This window comes from Hyla sarda, chromosome 3 (assembly GCF_029499605.1).
Source record: "Hyla sarda isolate aHylSar1 chromosome 3, aHylSar1.hap1, whole genome shotgun sequence".
NCBI classification, from domain to species: domain Eukaryota; kingdom Metazoa; phylum Chordata; class Amphibia; order Anura; family Hylidae; genus Hyla; species Hyla sarda.
The window spans coordinates 183,132,769-183,151,825 of NC_079191.1; the positions used below are offsets into that span (position 1 = coordinate 183,132,769).

General features: G+C 41.5%; 1 protein-coding gene across 5 annotated transcripts in view; it reads left to right on the plus strand.

Annotated features, from left to right (window-relative positions):
• Positions 1-19,057, plus strand: part of ARHGEF10 (Rho guanine nucleotide exchange factor 10) — a 203,456-nt gene that overhangs the window by 165,491 nt on the left and 18,908 nt on the right. For 3 of the 5 annotated variants that reach the window (XM_056565682.1, XM_056565684.1, XM_056565683.1), the window contains exons 26-28: positions 9,888-10,030; positions 14,284-14,458; positions 17,857-17,925. In XM_056565682.1, coding sequence (XP_056421657.1) covers positions 9,888-10,030; positions 14,284-14,458; positions 17,857-17,925 — 387 coding nt within the window. The remainder of the gene's footprint in view (positions 1-9,887; positions 10,031-14,283; positions 14,459-17,856; positions 17,926-19,057) is intronic. The other 2 variants (XM_056565685.1, XM_056565686.1) reach the window with 1 other exon arrangement.

The following is a 19,057-nucleotide window of genomic DNA, read 5'->3' on the forward strand; positions in this document are numbered from 1 at the left end:
GGGTATAAATAGATCATGGGAGAGATCTCTGTGCGGTCCCCTGATATATTTATACATAGTTATTAGGTCTCCCCTAAGCCTTCTTTTTTCTAAACTAAATAACCCTAATTCTGATAATCTTTCTGGGTACTGTAGTCCTCCTATTCCCCATATTACTCTGGTTGCCCGTCTTTGAACCCTCTCCAGCTCCCCTATATATTTCTTGTACACTGGTGCCCAGTACTGTACACAGTATTCTACGTGTGGTCTGACTAGTGATTTGTACAGCGGTAGAATTATTTCCTTGTTGTGGGCATCTATGCCCCTATTGATGCACCCCATGATTTGATTTGCCTTGGCAGCGGCTGCCCGACACTGGTCACTATAGCTACATTTGTGATCAGGGCTCCATACGTGTACTAGTGACAGGAAAGATTGCCTACATACCTATACAAGATCTTACCCTAGCATAGCGGTCTGAGTTGTGCCATAACCGCGCAATGAGGGCACGCCTATAGAGCGCATGCACTATAGTGAAGGAATAAGATAAGGGAGGGTTGGGAGGGTTCCACAAACGACACGTGCTCCGCCCCTGTAGGAGAGGGGGAAGTTATATACACACGCCCCCACCTGTTCCCAATGAGCCCCACCTGGAAGTGCAGGGAGCGATAATTACTTCCGCCCCTCGCACAAACACAGCCCATCAGGCTTTATACTTGTGATCGGGGCTCCATACGTGTACTAGTGACAGGAAAGATTGCCTACATACCTATACAAGATCTTACCCTAGCATAGCGGTCTGAGTTGTGCCATAACCGCGCAATGAGGGCACGCCTATAGAGGGCAAAAAGCAACCATGCTAGGATGAATACAATTCCTGAAATAAAACATCCTACATCCAGCATCAATCTTCACATACCCGAAGTAGACTATACCTAATGTGCTGAAAGAGTAGCCCTGACCAACTAGTGACTACTAGAGGTGGTAACCATACCTTTGAAACCGTGGTAGTAACGTCCATCTGTAAAGAATCAACCTGAGAATAACCTTCCCTGCCAAATACTAACTGAACTATACCTATCACCATCCCTACTTGTGACATTACTTCAAATGGACACAGAAAGGCTAACTTCATAGCAGGTCTGACAAGCACCAATCCCCTGCTATTTAAGAGGCAAAAACTAAACTGACAGGTAAATGACAAGAAATACCTATCTACCTGATAGATCGTGTGGGTCATGTCGCATGACAAGGTTCACGAAGGCACCTTACCTGATTGAGACTGTAACAGACATACCTAACTAGCCACTGTACTGACCCAACTGGACTTGGAAGTGATGACCCATTGCAGATGACAGCTCCCTGCGAGAGCAACGTATCTGTAGACGTGACCAGTGTTTAGATGAACCATCATGTCTGTAGACCTGACAGGTCTTTGTGACACCGTCGTGCCTGAACCCGTCACAGGTCCCCGCGGAACCATCGAGCCTGTAGACATGACAGGTCTTTGTGAAATCATTGTGCCTGTAAACGTCACAGGTCTTTGTAAACCACTTTTTTTTTTTCTCAAATACGTAAGTGTGAAATGCCATATTGAGATTGTATACTATCTGAAACGTGTCAGATTACCTACATAACCATGTCAAATCAATTGCTCTGAAATGAGACAGCAGCAACCATGATTCAATCCCCGATCCTAAAGAAATGAGTCATGAAACTGTGTATTAAATGCAGAATATATCTGCAACTAAATGCTGGCCCTCCTTAAAAGAGAACGTGCAGTTATGCCAGATAGTTGAATCTGTGTACTATAACGAAATTATAACGTCATCGAGAAATACAACAGACGAGGTTGTATCTGACCTGAAAACGTGTCAGGTCATAACAAATATAACACACGACAAAATTGCTCTGAAAACGAGTCAGTAGCAACTGGCATTATCCCTTTTAACCTGAAGAGGAGTCAGGCAACAGGGTAACATCATGAGTATTCATGACAAGATACCTGTATGAAGCTGGCGTGTTGTTCTGAAGGCGTGTCAGTAACAAAAATGACCAATTGTGTCCAATACCCTAAGCAAAGGATCTACCTCCCCTGTGTGCACCACATGAAAACATGTTAACCGTATGTGCGGCATAACCTGCTAACAGTATACCCAACTACAAGTCGCTACTCAATATGTTATTGCTCTGAGACATGTCTAACAATAACCTATGTGGTGCATCCCCCCCTGCAGACGTAGGAGGTTTAAGAATATGTGCTCGATATATCTGCAATGAATGTAAGCACCATATGAATACTGTAATCGTGTCTTGTAAATATATGTACAGCCAGAGGTGCAACTGCTATTCAACACTAGGAACGAATGCACATAACCTACCCGCATACAAGTATGGTAGTATGCAACAAATGCTGTGTACTGGTGCATGTATCATACACAAGCTGGGAGCGTAAGTACCGTGAAAACGTAAGGAACGTTATGAATTTATGCTCTAACATCATTATGAGTACCTCATACATGCCTAGAAAATAAAGTGTAAACATATATCTAAAAAGATAGACAACGTGCAACTATGCCGGATAGTTGAATATGTCTACTATAAGTAACTGATAACGTGGTCATGAAATACCACGGAGGAGGCTGTATCTGTCCTGAGACCGTCTCAGGTCGTGACAATGAACCACAATGTAATTGCTCTGAAAATTTGTCGGTAGCAACCGACATTAACTCCTTAAGCTGAAGGAGTCAGGCAAATAGGGCAACATCCTAACAAAGCTGTATAACCTTTCCGTATAAACATTATGCACGAATATGCAGTATGAAAGCTATGAACATGAGTACAGTAAAGCTACGGGAGCATATGTGTAGTGTAGACTCTAAGGATGGAAATGCAGAAAAACTATTACCCATGTGCAGTACAACAAAATAAAGCTATGAACGTAACCAGACTATGAGCGTAACGTGCAACTATGCCAGAGAGTTGAATCTGTGTACTATAACGAAATAACATAATCGAGAAATACAACAGACGAGGTTGTATCTGACCTGAAAACGTGTCAGGTCATAACAAATACACCAACGACAAAATTGCTCTGAATACGAGTCAGTAGCAACCGACATTACCCCTTAACCTGAAGAGGAGTCAGGCAACAGGTTAACATTGTGACTATTCCTGAAATTGGTTGCTCTGAATGTGAGTCAGTAACAACCGCGATTCAACCCCTGAAGGAACGAGTCAGGTGACCGGGTATTGAACAGCCGATTAGTGCCACTAAAATGATGACCACCCTTGAACAAGTACCTGTGCCGGATAGTTGAATATGTGTTCTATAACTAACTGATAACTTAGTCGTGAAATACAACAGAGGAGGTTGTATCTGACCTGAGAACTTGCAGGACATGACAATAAACAACAATGCGATTGCTCTGAACAAGTCAGTAGCAACCGACATTGACCCCTTAACCTGAAGAGGAGTCAGGCAATAGGGCTACATCCTGACAAACCTGAGTGAACTTTCCGTATAAAAGACTATGCACGAATACACAGAATGAATGCTATAAACATACGTACAGTAAAAGCTACGGGAGCATGTGTGTAGTGTAGACGCTATGGATGAACATGCAGAATAAATACCATTACCCATGTACAGTAAACGCTATGGATGTTAGTGCAGATAACATAACAGAATGAATGCTACATGTAACGCAGAATAAGTACTACAACGTGTCAGCATAATAATTACTACCATCGTATGTACAGAATGAATGCTACGAATGTCCGTGTAGTGTATTGCTACAATTCTATGTGCAATATACATGACGTGAACATGTCTGTGGTATGAATACAACGAGCGTGTATGTGGTATAAATGCTATGAGCGTATAGTGATATGATACTATGAGCAGTATAATGCTATGAGTATACTTGCGATATCAATGCTAAGAGCGTATGTGCCTGATGTAGGCCATGTGTATGTGCAGTATAAACGCTACAAGTACATGTGCAGTATAAGCATCGAGCATATGTGCTACGAATTAATATGTGGTATGACGCTATGAGGTATGAGTACTATGAGCAGTATAATGCTGTGAACATGCTATGAGCGCGTGGCCACAACTGCACGAAACAGCATGTCACTATGTGTGAGAACCATAGGAAACCTGCGTGTATGAATGCGGTGAACATGTGAACAACAAAACCATGACCGTGTAACCAATATAACTGCCATGAGTGTATGAACCCTGCATGTATGAATGCGGTGAACGTGTGAACAACAAAACAATGACCGTGTAACCAATATAACTGCCATGAGCGTATGAACTAGGCATGTATGAATGCGATGAACGTGTGAACAACAAAACAATGACCGTGTAACCAATATAACTGCCATGAGCGTATGAACCCTGCGTGTATGAATGCGATGAACGTGTGAACAACTAAACCATAACCGTGTGACCGATGTAACTGCCAGGAGTGTATGAAACCTGCGTGTATGAATGCGGTGAACGCGTGAACAACAAAACCATGACCGTGTAACCCATATAACTGCCATGAGGGTATGAACCCTGCATGTATGAATGCGATGAACGTGTGAACAACAAAACCATAACCGTATGACCAATGTAACTGCCATGAGCGTATAAAACCTGCGTGTATGAATGCGGTGAACACGTGAACAACAAAACCATGACCGTGCAACCAATACAACCGCCATGAGCGTATGAACCGTATGAACCCTGCGGTGAACATGTGAACAACTTAAGAACCGTGAGAGTGTGACCACTATAACTGCCATGAGTGTATGAACCGTATAATTGCTATAGGCAGTATACTGCCGTAACCAGTATGAAATACCATTAACATATGAACCGAATGATACTTTGAGCGTATGAACCAGTGATAATAACGAGGTCTTTGATTGCCATGAACGTAACATGGTAGAAAGAACGTAAGACCGTGAACATGCCAAGAATATGTGAACAGCATTAATGCCAAGTTTGTGGACCGTGTAAAACACCAGTGAGTGAGAGAATAACCATGAGGTGAACAGCATAAACGAGTTTGCCCAGTATAAATGCTGTGAATGTATCGTCAGTGAGTATATGTACCGTATATAATGATATTAGCACATGAAACTGTATACATACTAAGCGCGTACGAGCAGTGTGCCATAAGCGTATGAATTAACCATGAGAGTACGGACAATAAGAAACTCATGGAGTTATCAAACCGTGAAGATGCTCTACTCGTGTGCACCTTGTACCAGTAATGCGTGTATGCCCATAATAAACCAAGCGTATGAACCGTATGGATACCATGATCGTGAAAATAACACTGTGTATACTATGATTTATTTGGATGTAGCCTATGTTATATCTCTACAGAGCATTGCACCCTACTATATACTATATTGAAACAAGACAGTCTACAGAGCACTGTATCACCACACACAGCATATGCTACCCTGCAACGTGATCCTCTGCAGAGTATTGCACCACACCAAACAGTAAATGCCACCCTGTGTTGCAACGAGACCCTTCGCAGAGCACTGCACCACACTGGACATGCTAACTGTAACGACCCTCTGCAGAGCATTGCACTATGCCCTATATAATATGTTGTATTGAAACCATCCCATCTGCAGGGCATTGCACTAACTGTATAAAGTTTGTTTATAATGAGACCATCTGCAGAGTATAGCACTATACTGTATATAGTATATATTATATTGTAACAAGACCATCTGCAGAGCATAGCACCATAGCTGTATATCATGAATACTATATTGTAATGAGACCATCTGCAGAGCATTGCACCTTAACTATATATATCATGTATACTATATTGTAATGAGACCATCTGCAGAGCATTGCACCTTAACTGTATATCATGTATACTATATTGTAACGAGACCATCTGTAGATTATTGCACCATAACTGTATATCATGTATACTATATTGTAACGAGACCATCTGCAGAGCACTGCACTATACCGTTATACAGTACATGTTATATTGTAACGAGACCCTTTGCAGAGCATTACACTGTACCGTATACTGCAAGGGCACCGTATACCCCGCAGAGCACCGCACCACACAGCAAAAGTTATATTGAAACGACTCTTTGCAGAGCATTGCACCACACTGTATACAGCAAACTTTATATTGAAACAACCCTCTGCAGAGCATTACACTATACTTTAGATTAACGATAGCAGACAAGCTGACAGGACCGCCTAACGAGGACTGGGCAGCTGCCGCAACCTGTCCCAAGGGCATAGACAATTGTAGTTGTGTGGGTGGCGGGCGGTCCACATGTCGCCATGAGGCAGCTAGCGGGCTGCGCGAAATGCTGAGGCCGCACCACCCCCAGCACCGATTTAACTCACCTGCTTGCCGCTCCTGGCCCCCACTACCGCTGCGGGCAGAGCCAGCCAGAACCATACCTGCCCAATATTACCTTATAATCAGAGTGAGACAGCATCCCCAGATAAGACAGCCAGCGGAGCTGCCAGGATGCCGCGCCTGCACCACCCCAGACCCATGATCAGCGAGGCCTCCGCACCGTGAGCAGCAGCTCTGAAGATTTTTGTGGGAGATTCAAACACCAGCCTGCCACAGGAAGCAGAGATTCCACAAACGACACGTGCTCCGCCCCTGTAGGAGAGGGGGAAGTTATATACACACGCCCCCACCTGTTCCCAATGAGCCCCACCTGGAAGTGCAGGGAGCGATAATTACTTCCGCCCCTCGCACAAACACAGCCCATCAGGCTTTATACTTACTATTAACTAAGACTCCAAAATCCTTTTCCATGTCAGTTGTCCAAAGCGTTCTCCCATTTAATACATAATCCCAGCCCGGATTTTTCTTCCCCATGTGGATTACCTTACATTTATCAGTGTTGAACCTCATCTGCCACTTCCCAGCCCAAACCTCCAACCTATCCAGATCCATTTGTAACAGTGCACTGTCCTCTATAGTGTTTATCATCTGCAAAGATTGCTACTTTACTATTCAACCCCTCTACAAGGTCATTAATGAATATATTAAATAGAACAGGACCCAAGACAGACCCCTGTGGTACCCCACTAGTAACAGTCACCCAATCAGAATAAGTATCATTAATAACCACCCTCTGTTTCCTATCACCGAGCCAGTTACTTACCCACTTACACACATTCTCCCCCAGCCCCATCCTTCTCATTTTATGCACCAATCTTTCATGTGGAATTGTATCAAATGCTTTGGAAAAATCCAGATATACAACATCCAGTGATTCACCCTGGTCCAGTCTGGGGCTCACCTCCTCATAAAAGCTGATCAGGTTAGTCTGACAGGACCGATCCCTCATAAATCCATGCTGATATGATCGCTGACTAAATACTTTTTAGCCCCACTGTATATATTTATTGTACAAGTTGAATTGAGTTTTTCTCTCCCAGTTCTATGCTCTGTAGTACAATTCTGCCTGACCACAGTACTCTCTGCTGATACCTCTATACATGTCAGGAACTGTCCAGAGCAGGAGAGGTTTTCTATGGGGATTTGCTCCTGCCCTGGACAGTTCCTGACATGGACACAGGTGTCAGCAGAGAACACTGTGGTCAGACAGAAAATAAATTAAAAAAGAAAATAACTTCCTGTGGATCATACAGTTGCTGATAAGTACTGGAAGGATTAAGATTTTTTTAATAGAAATAATTTACAAATCTGTCTAACCTCTGCCACCAGTTGATTTAAAAAAAAAATATTTCCAGTGGAGTACCCCTTTAAGGTCAAAATGGGCTTGGTCCTTAACCTCTTAAAGGGGTACTCCGCCCCTGGCATCTTATGTCCTATCCAAAGGATAGGGGATAAGATGTTAGATCGCCACAGTCCCGCTGCTGGGGACCCCGGGGATCGCCGCTGCGGCACCCCGCCATCATTACTGCACAGAGCGAGTTCGCTCTGTGCGTAATGACGGGCGATACAGGGTCCTGAGCAGCGTGACGCCATGGCTCCGCCCCTCATGACATCACGGCCTGTCCCCTTAATGCAAGTCTATGGCAGGGGGCGTGACGACCGCCACGTCCCCTCCCATAGACTTGTATTGACGGGGGCGGGCTGTGACGTCACAAGGGGCGGAGCCGTCATGACGTGCAGAGCGATCTCGCTCTGCGCAGTAATGATAGCGGGGTGCTGCAGCAGCGATCCCCGGGGTCCCCAGCAGCGGGACCCAGGCGAACTGACATCTTATACCCTATCCTTTGGATAGGGGATAAGATGTCTAGGGGCGAAGTACCCCTTTAAGGAGCCATGACGTACCGGTACGTCATGAGTCCGCTCCCGTTCTATGACGCGGGGCCACGGCGTATCCTCAAACTTGAACGCTGCGTCTAAAGTGAAAATAAAACAATGCCGGTTAGCTCACATCCCAAACAGCTTACATGACAGTCCCTACCTGCCTCCACACTGTCCGTGAGATCCAGGCATGAGCAGTCAAGCGGCAGAATCATCGATCAGTGGTTTCCTATGAGAAACCACTGATCAATGTAAAAGATCAGTGTGTGCAGTGTTATAGCCCCCTATGGGAGCTATAACATTGCAAAAAAAAAAAAGTGAATAAAGATCATTTAACACCTTCCCTAATAAAAGTTTGAATCGCCCCCCCTTTTCCCACAAAAAAAAAAACCAGTGTAAATAAAAATAAACATATGTGGTATCGCCGCGTGCGGAAATGTCCGAATTATAAAAATATATAGTTAATTACACCGCACGGTCAATGGCGTACGTGCAAAAAAATTCCAAAGTCCGAAATAGTGCATTTTTGGTCACTTTTTATATAATGAAAAAATGAATAGAAAGCGATCAATAAGTCCTATCAATGCAAAAATTGCACCGCTAAAAACTTCAGATCACGAAGCAAAAAATATGCGGAAAAATAAAAAAGTTATAGGGGTCAGAAGATGACAATTTTAAATGTACAAATTTTCCTGCATGTAGTTATGATTTTTTCCAGAAGTACGACAAAATCAAACCTACATAAGTAGGGTATCATTTTAATCATGTGGACCTACAGAATAAAGAGAAGGTGGAATTTTTACCGAAAAATGTACTGTGTAGAAACGGAAGCCCCCAAAAGTTACAAAATGGCGTTTTTTTCTTTCAATTTTGTCTCACCATGTTTTTTGGGGTAAAATGACTGACGTCATTACAAAGTAAGAATTGGTGGTGCAAAAAATAAGCCATCATATGGATTTTTAGGTGCAAAATTGAAAGAGTTATGATTTTTTAAAGGTAAAGAGGAAAAAACGAAAATGCAAAAACGGAAAAACCCCGGGTCCTTAATGGGGTACTCCGGTGAAAAACTTTTTTTTTAAATCAACTGGTGCCAGAAAGTTAAACAGATTTGTAAATTACTTCTATTTAAAAAAATCTTAATCTTTCCTGTACTTATTAGCTGCTGAATACTACAGTGGAAATTCTTTTCCGTTTGAAACCCAGAGCTCTCTGCTGACATCATGAGCACAGTGCTCTGTCCATTTTAGGAGCTGTCCAGAGAAAAAGGAAATCCCCATAGCAAACATATACTGTTCTGGACAGTTCCTAAAATGGACAGAGATGTCAGCAGAGAGCAATGTGCTCATGATATCAGCAGACAGCTCTGTGTTTCAAAAAGAAAATAATTTCCGCTGTAGTATTCAGCAGCTAATAAGTACAGGAAGGATTAAGATTTTTTTAATAGAAGTAATTTACAAATCTGTTTAACTTTCTGGCACCAGTTGATTTAAAAAAAAAAGTTTTTCACCGGAGTACCCCTAAGGGGTTAAGGATTGGGAAAAGATTTAGTAGCAATGAGGTTGAAATCACAATGATTGTATTAAAGCCTTGTATACAAATAACATGATTTGTTTTATTGTTTAGATGGATCCTGGAACACTGAATCTCCAAAGCTGATAAATTTGGGTGTTTTACCTGTTCGCACTTTGTTAGTGATGGAGGGAACTATCTGGGCTGCTTCTGGAGGACAGGTCTTCATCATTGGCATTGAAAGCTATAACATAGAGGTAATGATATGTATGCAATATTGGTGCATACTGAAATTGTATTAGTGACAAGCATTATGTAGTTAAAGCCATGATAATCAACCATCAGTACATCCAGAAAACGGAGTAGTAATTAATGGTATATTAAGACAATATTAAATTGGTGAACAGATGCACTGAAGCATGTTTTGTAAGCTATGACTGCAAATGCAGAGTTAAATAAACTTTTCTTACAAAAAAATGTGGGTCCAAGCAACCCCTTTAACAAAAACGTAGACACCCCACAGCTAAATAATAATAAAAAAATAAATTAAAAAAAAGCTGCAACACCTGATGAGTAAATACAAAGTGAAAATTTGTTTAGGCTACTTTCACACTGATGTCGGATTCTGCTATTGGGAATAACATTGGCAATTCCGTCAGAACAACGGGAGTTGAGTGGAGAAAAAAAAAGTGCTTGCACTATTTTCTTTCCTCCAGTAAACTACTGGATGCCCAACTGGCCCTGATTGAATGGAGTCTTTAGGGACCCAGCAGTTTTTGTTGTGCTCCGTCCAGTTCCAGGGTCCATTAAGTGCAGGGGAAAAAAAGTGCGGAACGGGATGGATGTGGAAGTACCCTTACCTGTTTTCTTTAAACTAATGAATTAATTTCAGGAGGATCTTTATTTCAGACAGCAGAAATTGGGGTAGCCGTTTGATGTTGCTATTGTTTCTTTTAAATTAAAATATATCCTATACTACTATACACACTAAAAAACATTAACGTTAATATCTCGAGCTTCATGGTTATTTTGTTGGGTTTTTTATTGCCAGGTGAGATGTTTTACATCTGAAGTTAGAGAAGCCGAGTAGCAGTAAAATGTTCTTCTCAGAAAATTTGCCTCAGTTTGCAGACTATTTTAGAACTCATTTTAAACCTAAAAAAAAGTTAAAGTACCTATCATAAAGTAATCTGTCCCTAAATCCCTCCAACATGTCTCTAGACCCTAACGCTGCCTTTAAAAAAAAAAATTTTTTTCTTTATTAAAAAATGCCCCTTTCTACCTTAATTAAGGCCTGTCAGCCTGCTCAGTCTCCGGGGCTTGTATTAGGGAGGAAGGAGGCGTGGCCTGGCAGGCGCAACGTCATCTGAAGCCTGCCGGGACTCACTTCCGACCTTCTTCATCTATGCTGTGCTCCCTGGGCTCAGTGTATCAGGAGGCAGGGATATGCAAATTGGGCGCACACCGCACGCGCTCATGCACGGAGCTCATGTCCAGACTGCATTTCCTGAGTTTGGACTTCTGCCGGTCAGCAGAAGTCCAAACTCAGTGTGCGCGAGGGGGTTAAAATGCAGTCTTGACCAGTAGGAAGACCCCTAGTGGCCAGCATTTCAAAGTAAAAAAAAATATATATATATATTAACCCCTTAAAGGGGTACTCTGGTGCTTGGACATCTTATCCCCTATACAAAGGATTCGGGATAAGATGCCTGATCACGGGAGTCCCGCGATCAGGCTCTTTTTTTTTTTTTTTTTATTTGACATGTGTCTCTTTAAAAGGCAATTACTTAAGAACGCTTTTTCTGAGTGGAGAGATTTAGATTTTTTTTTTTCGTCACATATTGTACTTTATATAAGTGGTGCATTTTGTTGACACATGCAGCGGTAAAAGTGATGTTATATTTATTCTGTGGGTCAGTACGATTATGGTGATACCCATTTTATATAGCTTACTATGTTCTTTTTCCTTTTCTGAGCAAAATTATTTTCTGCCATTCATTTTCCAACAGCCCTAACTTTTTTATTTTTCGTCTGACGCCATTGAGTAAGGGCTTATTTTTTGCGGGATGAGCTGTACTTTTCATTGGTATCATTTTTGCAATACGTTCTACCTTTTGATTATTTTATTCCGCTATTTGTACCAAAATTGGCAAATTTTGTGCCTTTTTTTTTTTTTTTTTTTTTACGGGGTTCAGTGTACGGGATAATTTACATTATAGTTTTATAGTACATGTCATTACGGATGTGGCCCTATCTATTATGTATATGATTAGTGTTTTTGATCTTTTTTGGTGATAATACAGGGCTTTTATTGGGAAAGGGAAATTATTATTATTTTTTTTTTTTACACTTCATACTTTTATTTAAGAACTTTGTATTTAATTTTTTTTATATTTTTTACTGGTTATATTATGCTGCAATACATTTGTACTGCAGCACAGAATGACCCGATCAGCTGCACACAGTACAGCCAGTTCGATCTCACAGGCTTCCGCAGCAGGCAGACAAGAGGTCATGATCTGACCTCCTGCTGCCATAGCAACCAGCGGCGACCTGCGACACCATAGATGCTGTGATCAGGATTGATCATGGCATCTATGGGTTTAATGCTGCAGGGACCGGCGCGTTCGCAGCCCCGGCAGCTCTGACGGGATTCCGGCTGTTATTGACAGCCAGGTCCCGCCGCCGACCTCCTGCGCTGCCTGCGGCAGTGCAGGAGATCACTAGGACGTACGCATATGTCCTATAGCGGGAAGAGGTTAACAACATATTTTTTATTGTTATATTATTATTTTTATATTATTAATTTAACAAATGCCAAAGAATACGTGTAAACATAGTGAACAATATTTTTTGGCATGGAGTTATATTGTTGTGATGTAATACGTTTCTTTATTATCAGGTTACAGTGGGACAAGAAAGTATTTAGTCAGCCACCAATTGTCCAAGTTCTCCCACTTAAAAAGATGAGAGGCCTGTAATATTCGTCAATTATGAGAGATATAATGAGAAAAAAATCCATAAAATGTCAGATTTTTAAAGAATGTAAGTATTTGGTCAATAACAAAAGTTCATCTCAATACTTTGTTATATACCCTTTGTTGGCAATGACAGAGGTCAAACGTTTTCTGTAAATCTTCACAAGGTTTTCACACACTGTTGCTGGGATTTTGGCCCATTCCAACATGCAGATCTCCTCTAGAGCAGTGATGTTTTGAGGCTGTTGTTGGGCAACACTGACTTTCAACTCCCTCTGAAGGTTTTCCATGGGTTTGAGATCTAGAGACTGGCTAGGCCACTCCAGGACCTTGAAATGCTTCTTAGCTGCACGGGCGGTGTGTTTGGGATCATTGTCATGCTGAAAGACCCAGCCACGTTTCATCTTCAATGCCCTTGCTTGATGAAAGGAGGTTTTCACTTAAAACCTCACAATACTTGGCCCCATTCATTCTTTCCTTTACAAGGATCAGTCATCATGGTCCCTTAGCAGAAAAACAGCCCCAAAGCATGATGTTTACACCCCCCATTCTCTACAGTAGGTATGGTGTTCTTTGGATGCAACTCAGCATTCTTTCTCCTCCAAACACGACGAGTTGAGTTTTTACCAAAAAGTTCTACTTTGGTTTCATCTGACCATATGACATTCTCCCAATCCTCTTCTGGATCATCCAAATGCTCTCTAGCAAACTTCAGACAGGGCCATATATGTACTGGCTTAAATAGGGGGACACATCTAGCACTGCATGATTTGAGTCCCTGGCGGCATAGTGTGTTACTGATGGTAGCCTTTGTTACTTTGGTCCCAGCTCTCTGCAGGTCATTCACTAGCCCCCCCCCCCCCCCCCCGTGTGGTTCTGGGATTTTTGCTCACCGTCCTTGTGATCATTTTGACACCAAAGGGTGAGATCTAGCGTGGAGCCCCAGGCTGAGGGAGATTATCAGTGGTCTTGCATGTCTTTCATTTTCTAATAATTGCTACCACAGTTGATTTCTTCACACCAAGCTGCTTGCCTGTTGCAGATTCAGTCTTCCCTGCCTGGTGCAGGTCTACAATTTTGTTTCTGGTGTCCTTCAACAGCTCTTTGGTCTTGGCCATAGTGGAGTTTGGAGTGTGACTGTTTGAGGTTGTGAACAGGTGTCTTTTGTTCTGGTAACAAGTTCAAACAGGTGCCAATAATACAGGTAACAAGTGGAGGACAGAGGAGGCTCTTAAAGAAGAAGTTACAGGTCTGTGAGAGCCAGAAATCTTGTTTGTTTGTAGGTGATCAAATACTTATTTTCCCATCATAATTTGCTAATGAAATCTTTAAAAATCTGGCAATGTGATTTTATGGATTTTTTTTCCCTCATGATGTTTCTCATAGTTGAGGTATATCTATGATGAACATTACAGGCCTCTCTCATCTTTGGTGGCTAACAACATATTTTTTTTGCCCCACTGTATCTCTAGGAAGACATTCTTAGTTTACTCTTTTAAACATTCAGCTTTTTTGTTGTTTTGAATTCTCAGCACCAGTTTGAAGCTCACCAAGAAGAAGGCATGGTAATTTCACATATGGCAGTGGCTGGGGTTGGCATCTGGATTGCCTTCACATTTGGCTCAGCTTTACGTCTGTTCCATACAGAGACCTTCGAACATCTTCAAGATATTAATATAGCAACACCAGTACACAATATGTTAGCAGGTAGGTTGATTTATTGCATTTTATGTTTTAGTATACTGGTAGATTTTTTTTAAGAGAACCAGACTGTAGGTTGTGCTTTTTTGTGGGATTGTTGTAAGGCTGCTTTCACACTATGAGCATTCATCCGTTGTTAATCGTACGTTTTCTGTGTGAAAACGGATGTATAATAATGGATGAAATAACGTGTGCTAACGGATGAATAAATATTAATCCATTAAGACCCGTTATAACATCCCTCATGTATGGCTGTATATATATATATATATATGTAAAAATATATTTATATGTAAAAATGCACTGCAGGGAGCATATTATAAATGCGCTGGGGGCTAGATATATAGGCTATTTGTCGGACCCCATTCCCCCCCCCCCCCCCCCCTCTCCCTGCAGCACTATATATCTTGCCCCAAAGCTTTTAATATACAGGGTGGGCCATTTATATGGATACACCTTAATAAAATGCGAATGGTTGGTGATATTAACTTCCTGTTTGTGGCACATTAGTATATGTGAGGGGGGAAAACTTTTCAAGATGGGTGGTGACCATGGCGGCCATTTTGAAGTTGGCCATTTGGAATCCAACTTTTGTTTTTTCAATAGGAAGAGGGTCATGTGACACATCACTCACAACTTATTGGGGATTTCCCAAGAAAAACAATGATGGGCTTGGTTTTAACATAACTTTATTCTTTCATGAGTTATTTACAAGTTTCTGACCACTTATAAAATGTGTTCAATGTGCTGCCCATTGTGTTGGATTGTCAATGCATATACAATCAAATGCCCCGGAGAGGTACTGGGGTTATTATAAACTAACACCAAACCCCACACCTCGAAGCATACCAGGTGGAGGTACAAGACCCCTAAATTTGTGCACCCTCCCTGTAAAACTTAACTTTTATTATTTTTTATATTGACAGTATAAAACAAGTGGAAAACCAATACAAGTTAAAAACCCAGCAATAGTACACTAATATAATTGTGCACCAACTCCCATTTGAGAGTATATTGTAAGCACAGGCTACAGGGATTTTGAGTGAAACTATTGCTGATGTTAAAACTGAGTGACACAGCCTCCCCTAAATGTTTCGTGACACCAGTCACGTCATCAGGGGTGAATGAGACTTATAGCACGCGGGGGCCCACTATACAGTGTTTTGCATTGACAATCCAGCACATTGAACACATTTTATAAGTGGTCAGAAACTTGTAAATAACTCATGAAAGAATAAAGTTACGTTAAAACCAAGCACATCATTGTTTTTCTTGTGAAATTCCCAATAAGTTTGATGTGTCACCCTCTTCCTATTGAAAAAACAAAAGTTGGATTCAAAATGTCCGACTTAAAAATGGCCACCATGGTCACCACCCATCTTTAAAAGTTTCCCTCCTCACATATACTAATGTGCCACAAACAGGAAGTTAATATCACCAACCATTCCCATTTTATAAATGGCCCACCCTGTACATATGGCCCCCTGCTAGACAATGTTCATTTTTAAATCTCCTGCTGAGAGCCCTGAATTGCTCCTCAGCACCAGCCATTCAGGGCTCCCCGCGGGGAATTTAAAAGTGAAAGTTAAAACACACCATACATGGCAGGGTTGCCGCCCGCTCCCCTGCTTAATAACTTCTGATTGCATCGGGTCTCAGACGTGAAACCCGGTGCGATCAATCCCTCAGCCCCTGTACTACAACCCCCATCATGGAACATACTCTGTTTCATGATGGGGGTAGTAGTACAGACACTAATGTAGCCTCCCCAGCTGTCTGCAGACTCCCGCATCCGAGGAATTACTACTCCCATCATGGAAACAAGTCTGTTCCATGATGGGTGTAGTAGTAGTCCCTCAGCACTGAAGGAGTCTGCTGATGTCACCTCTTCTGAGCATGCTCAGAAGTAATAACGGATAATCAAAAAATCCCATAGACTTTAATGGGATTGTTGAATGGCCGTTTAACATGGGTTTTCTGACAGACGTTTGTAATGTGAATCCACATTTTATAGTGTGAAAGCAGCCTTACTGAAATATTTTGCATACCGACATACAGTGTAAAGAGTAACTTAGAATGTTGCGTTTCTGCTTGGCAACAATTTTTCACTAATGTGAATTGTTCCACTGTGACTATACCATGATAAACAATTGTAACATCCCAAACATTCCTTCTGTTTCCCACCCTTTGCTCAACCAACTCGAGTATGCTTGGCACTCTCTCTTAACCCTGACTCAGGCCCCACACCAGGACCAGTTTCAATATTGGAACAGCCAATACCAAATTGGTTGCTTCTTCTAATGCCTCTAAAGATACACTTTCACAATTGACCCATTTTCCCCATTGTTTATTCAACTTCTAAAGAGAACCCCTTCTGAAGTAAATTAAAAATTTTTAAGAATTATAGTGGAGTTAAGACTGCTGCCCACCTCTGCAGCTCAGGGGATGATCCATCTGTGATCAATATTTAGCTATTGTCTCGGAGCCTTCATAGTGTACTTAAGCTATTGCCCTCTGTTCCAGACCTGTTCCTATTAAAGCTCCTATATACCCTAGGAGACCATTCACACAACAGTATATCCACCTAGAATTTTTCTGTGTGCGGCAGGGCCAACGAATCAGTCAGTGCCAGGACTGCTCAAAAATGCACCTACTCCATAGACTGCAATGCATTTCCGAGAGGATTCCACTGAAAGCATGAAAATGTCCTGAATATAAGTTTCTGCAGCAAAACTTTCTGGCGTGGAAATGTTTTGCCCTGTTCACAGTGCAGCAGAATGGAACAATGGAAGACTGCTGCACCGGAGTTTTGTAGCTGAATTTTTACGCTGGATTCCGCTTAGAAATTCTGCCTTGTGAATAGGAGTGTATCACACATTAGCCCTTATTTACTATGGTAAACCTGCTGCTTTTGTCGGGCAGTGCACCACAATTTGGTGCATTGCGCCACAATTTGCGCCTGCTCCAGAATTTGTGGTGTATTGTGACAAAACAAACCTACAAACCCAAAAAAGGATGGTGGCCGGCCAGAAATGTTCACCATAAAAAAAGCCAGTCAGAACTTTCGTGGCCTGTGAAAGTCTGAAACAACATTCCTCAGGAATAAAAACCCAACACTCAGTAAATTAGAACCATTGTGTGTCGATTACTTTGTAATAAGTGCATAATCCTTCCCCAAAACCAACTTTATTTTATCATCGTAGTCAATAAATTGCACTCTAGGTGACTACCTACCTCTTCATCCAAAATCTGAAAGATTTGTAGTCATTCAAGGAAATGTGTCAAACTCTGCATCCCATTCTGAGTATAACCTTTGCCGTTAGTGCATATGATGCTTAATGTGTTAAAATAACTAAAATAAATACAGCCCTAGGGAATACTGATAACACTGCCCTGTATTTCAGCACATTATATGTTAGGGTTGAGGCAGATGCTGTACGTCAGAGGGAAGATTACTTGGCAACCAGCTGCAGGTAAATGCTCACTGATAATTGTAGCCTTATTACTGTTATTTAAAGAAGGACATATTTCCATAAAGCACAATATAGTGTTAGCCAGCCTTTTAGAATACTGCCTTTCAGCAAGTAACCGTTTGTTTGCATGTGACAGGTAATGTTATTGCAGTGAAGATGAAGTGTGTTGCTTTTATCGCATATGAAAATATTCCATTTGTCTTTTCAATGGAATAAACCTTGTTGCTATATTCCATACAGCAGGAACATTAACAGGCCGCAGTGGAAATTTGGAGGAAGTAGGAAATATCCCTCTAATATGTTTTCCATACATAAAACAACATGATAAGCAATGATACATACTGGATGAAAGGTTATCGTGAACGCCACGTGTCACCAAATGTTCCTCCTGATGATCCCCCTTTGAAAAGATATGTTTATGGATTACGGATAAGGACCAAGGAAAATAAATACACCTCTTTTATAATAGATCCCTTTGTATGACCCCGATGCATTGTCTTGTTACAGTGCAGTCAAACATATTGACCCTCATTTATCACTAGTTCATGGTTTTGTTTTTCGTTTGTTCTTTAGTTTTTCCCTCATATTCTTGAACATGATTTTCGGAGGTCAGGAACTTTTGACACATCGGACATGTGTTATAGTGCCCCCAGGGAAAAAAACCTGGCAAAAACAGGATAGAAAATTTAACAAATGACTTAAATTGGAAAAAGTAGAAGGCCATTCCATCAATTCAGATAAACATCTGAAAGTGACAATTTTCTGAATAGAAAAACAAGAAATTTTGGGAAACCTTAATAGAAATGCATTTCCTCTTCCTTTTTTCCACCATAATATATAGATTCAAGTTAGACGCTGTCTGTGGCATATTTTGCAATCTGTCAGTGTAGGGATTTACCAATATGTCTGGAATACAATACAAAAATACACTTCAGTCTTCCCATGTATACACCTTAACTAGCTCAAGTGAAATAGTAGTAATGTAGTACTCAACCGTTCCCTGGGTATAGGACAATCTTGCAATATGCAAATAAACACTTACCTGCACTGGAGGCGGGTTTAACTCTGACACTGGCCCCCTGGGTCCCTTTGGCTCCGCCTCCCTCATAAATATTAATTTCCTTCACCTTGA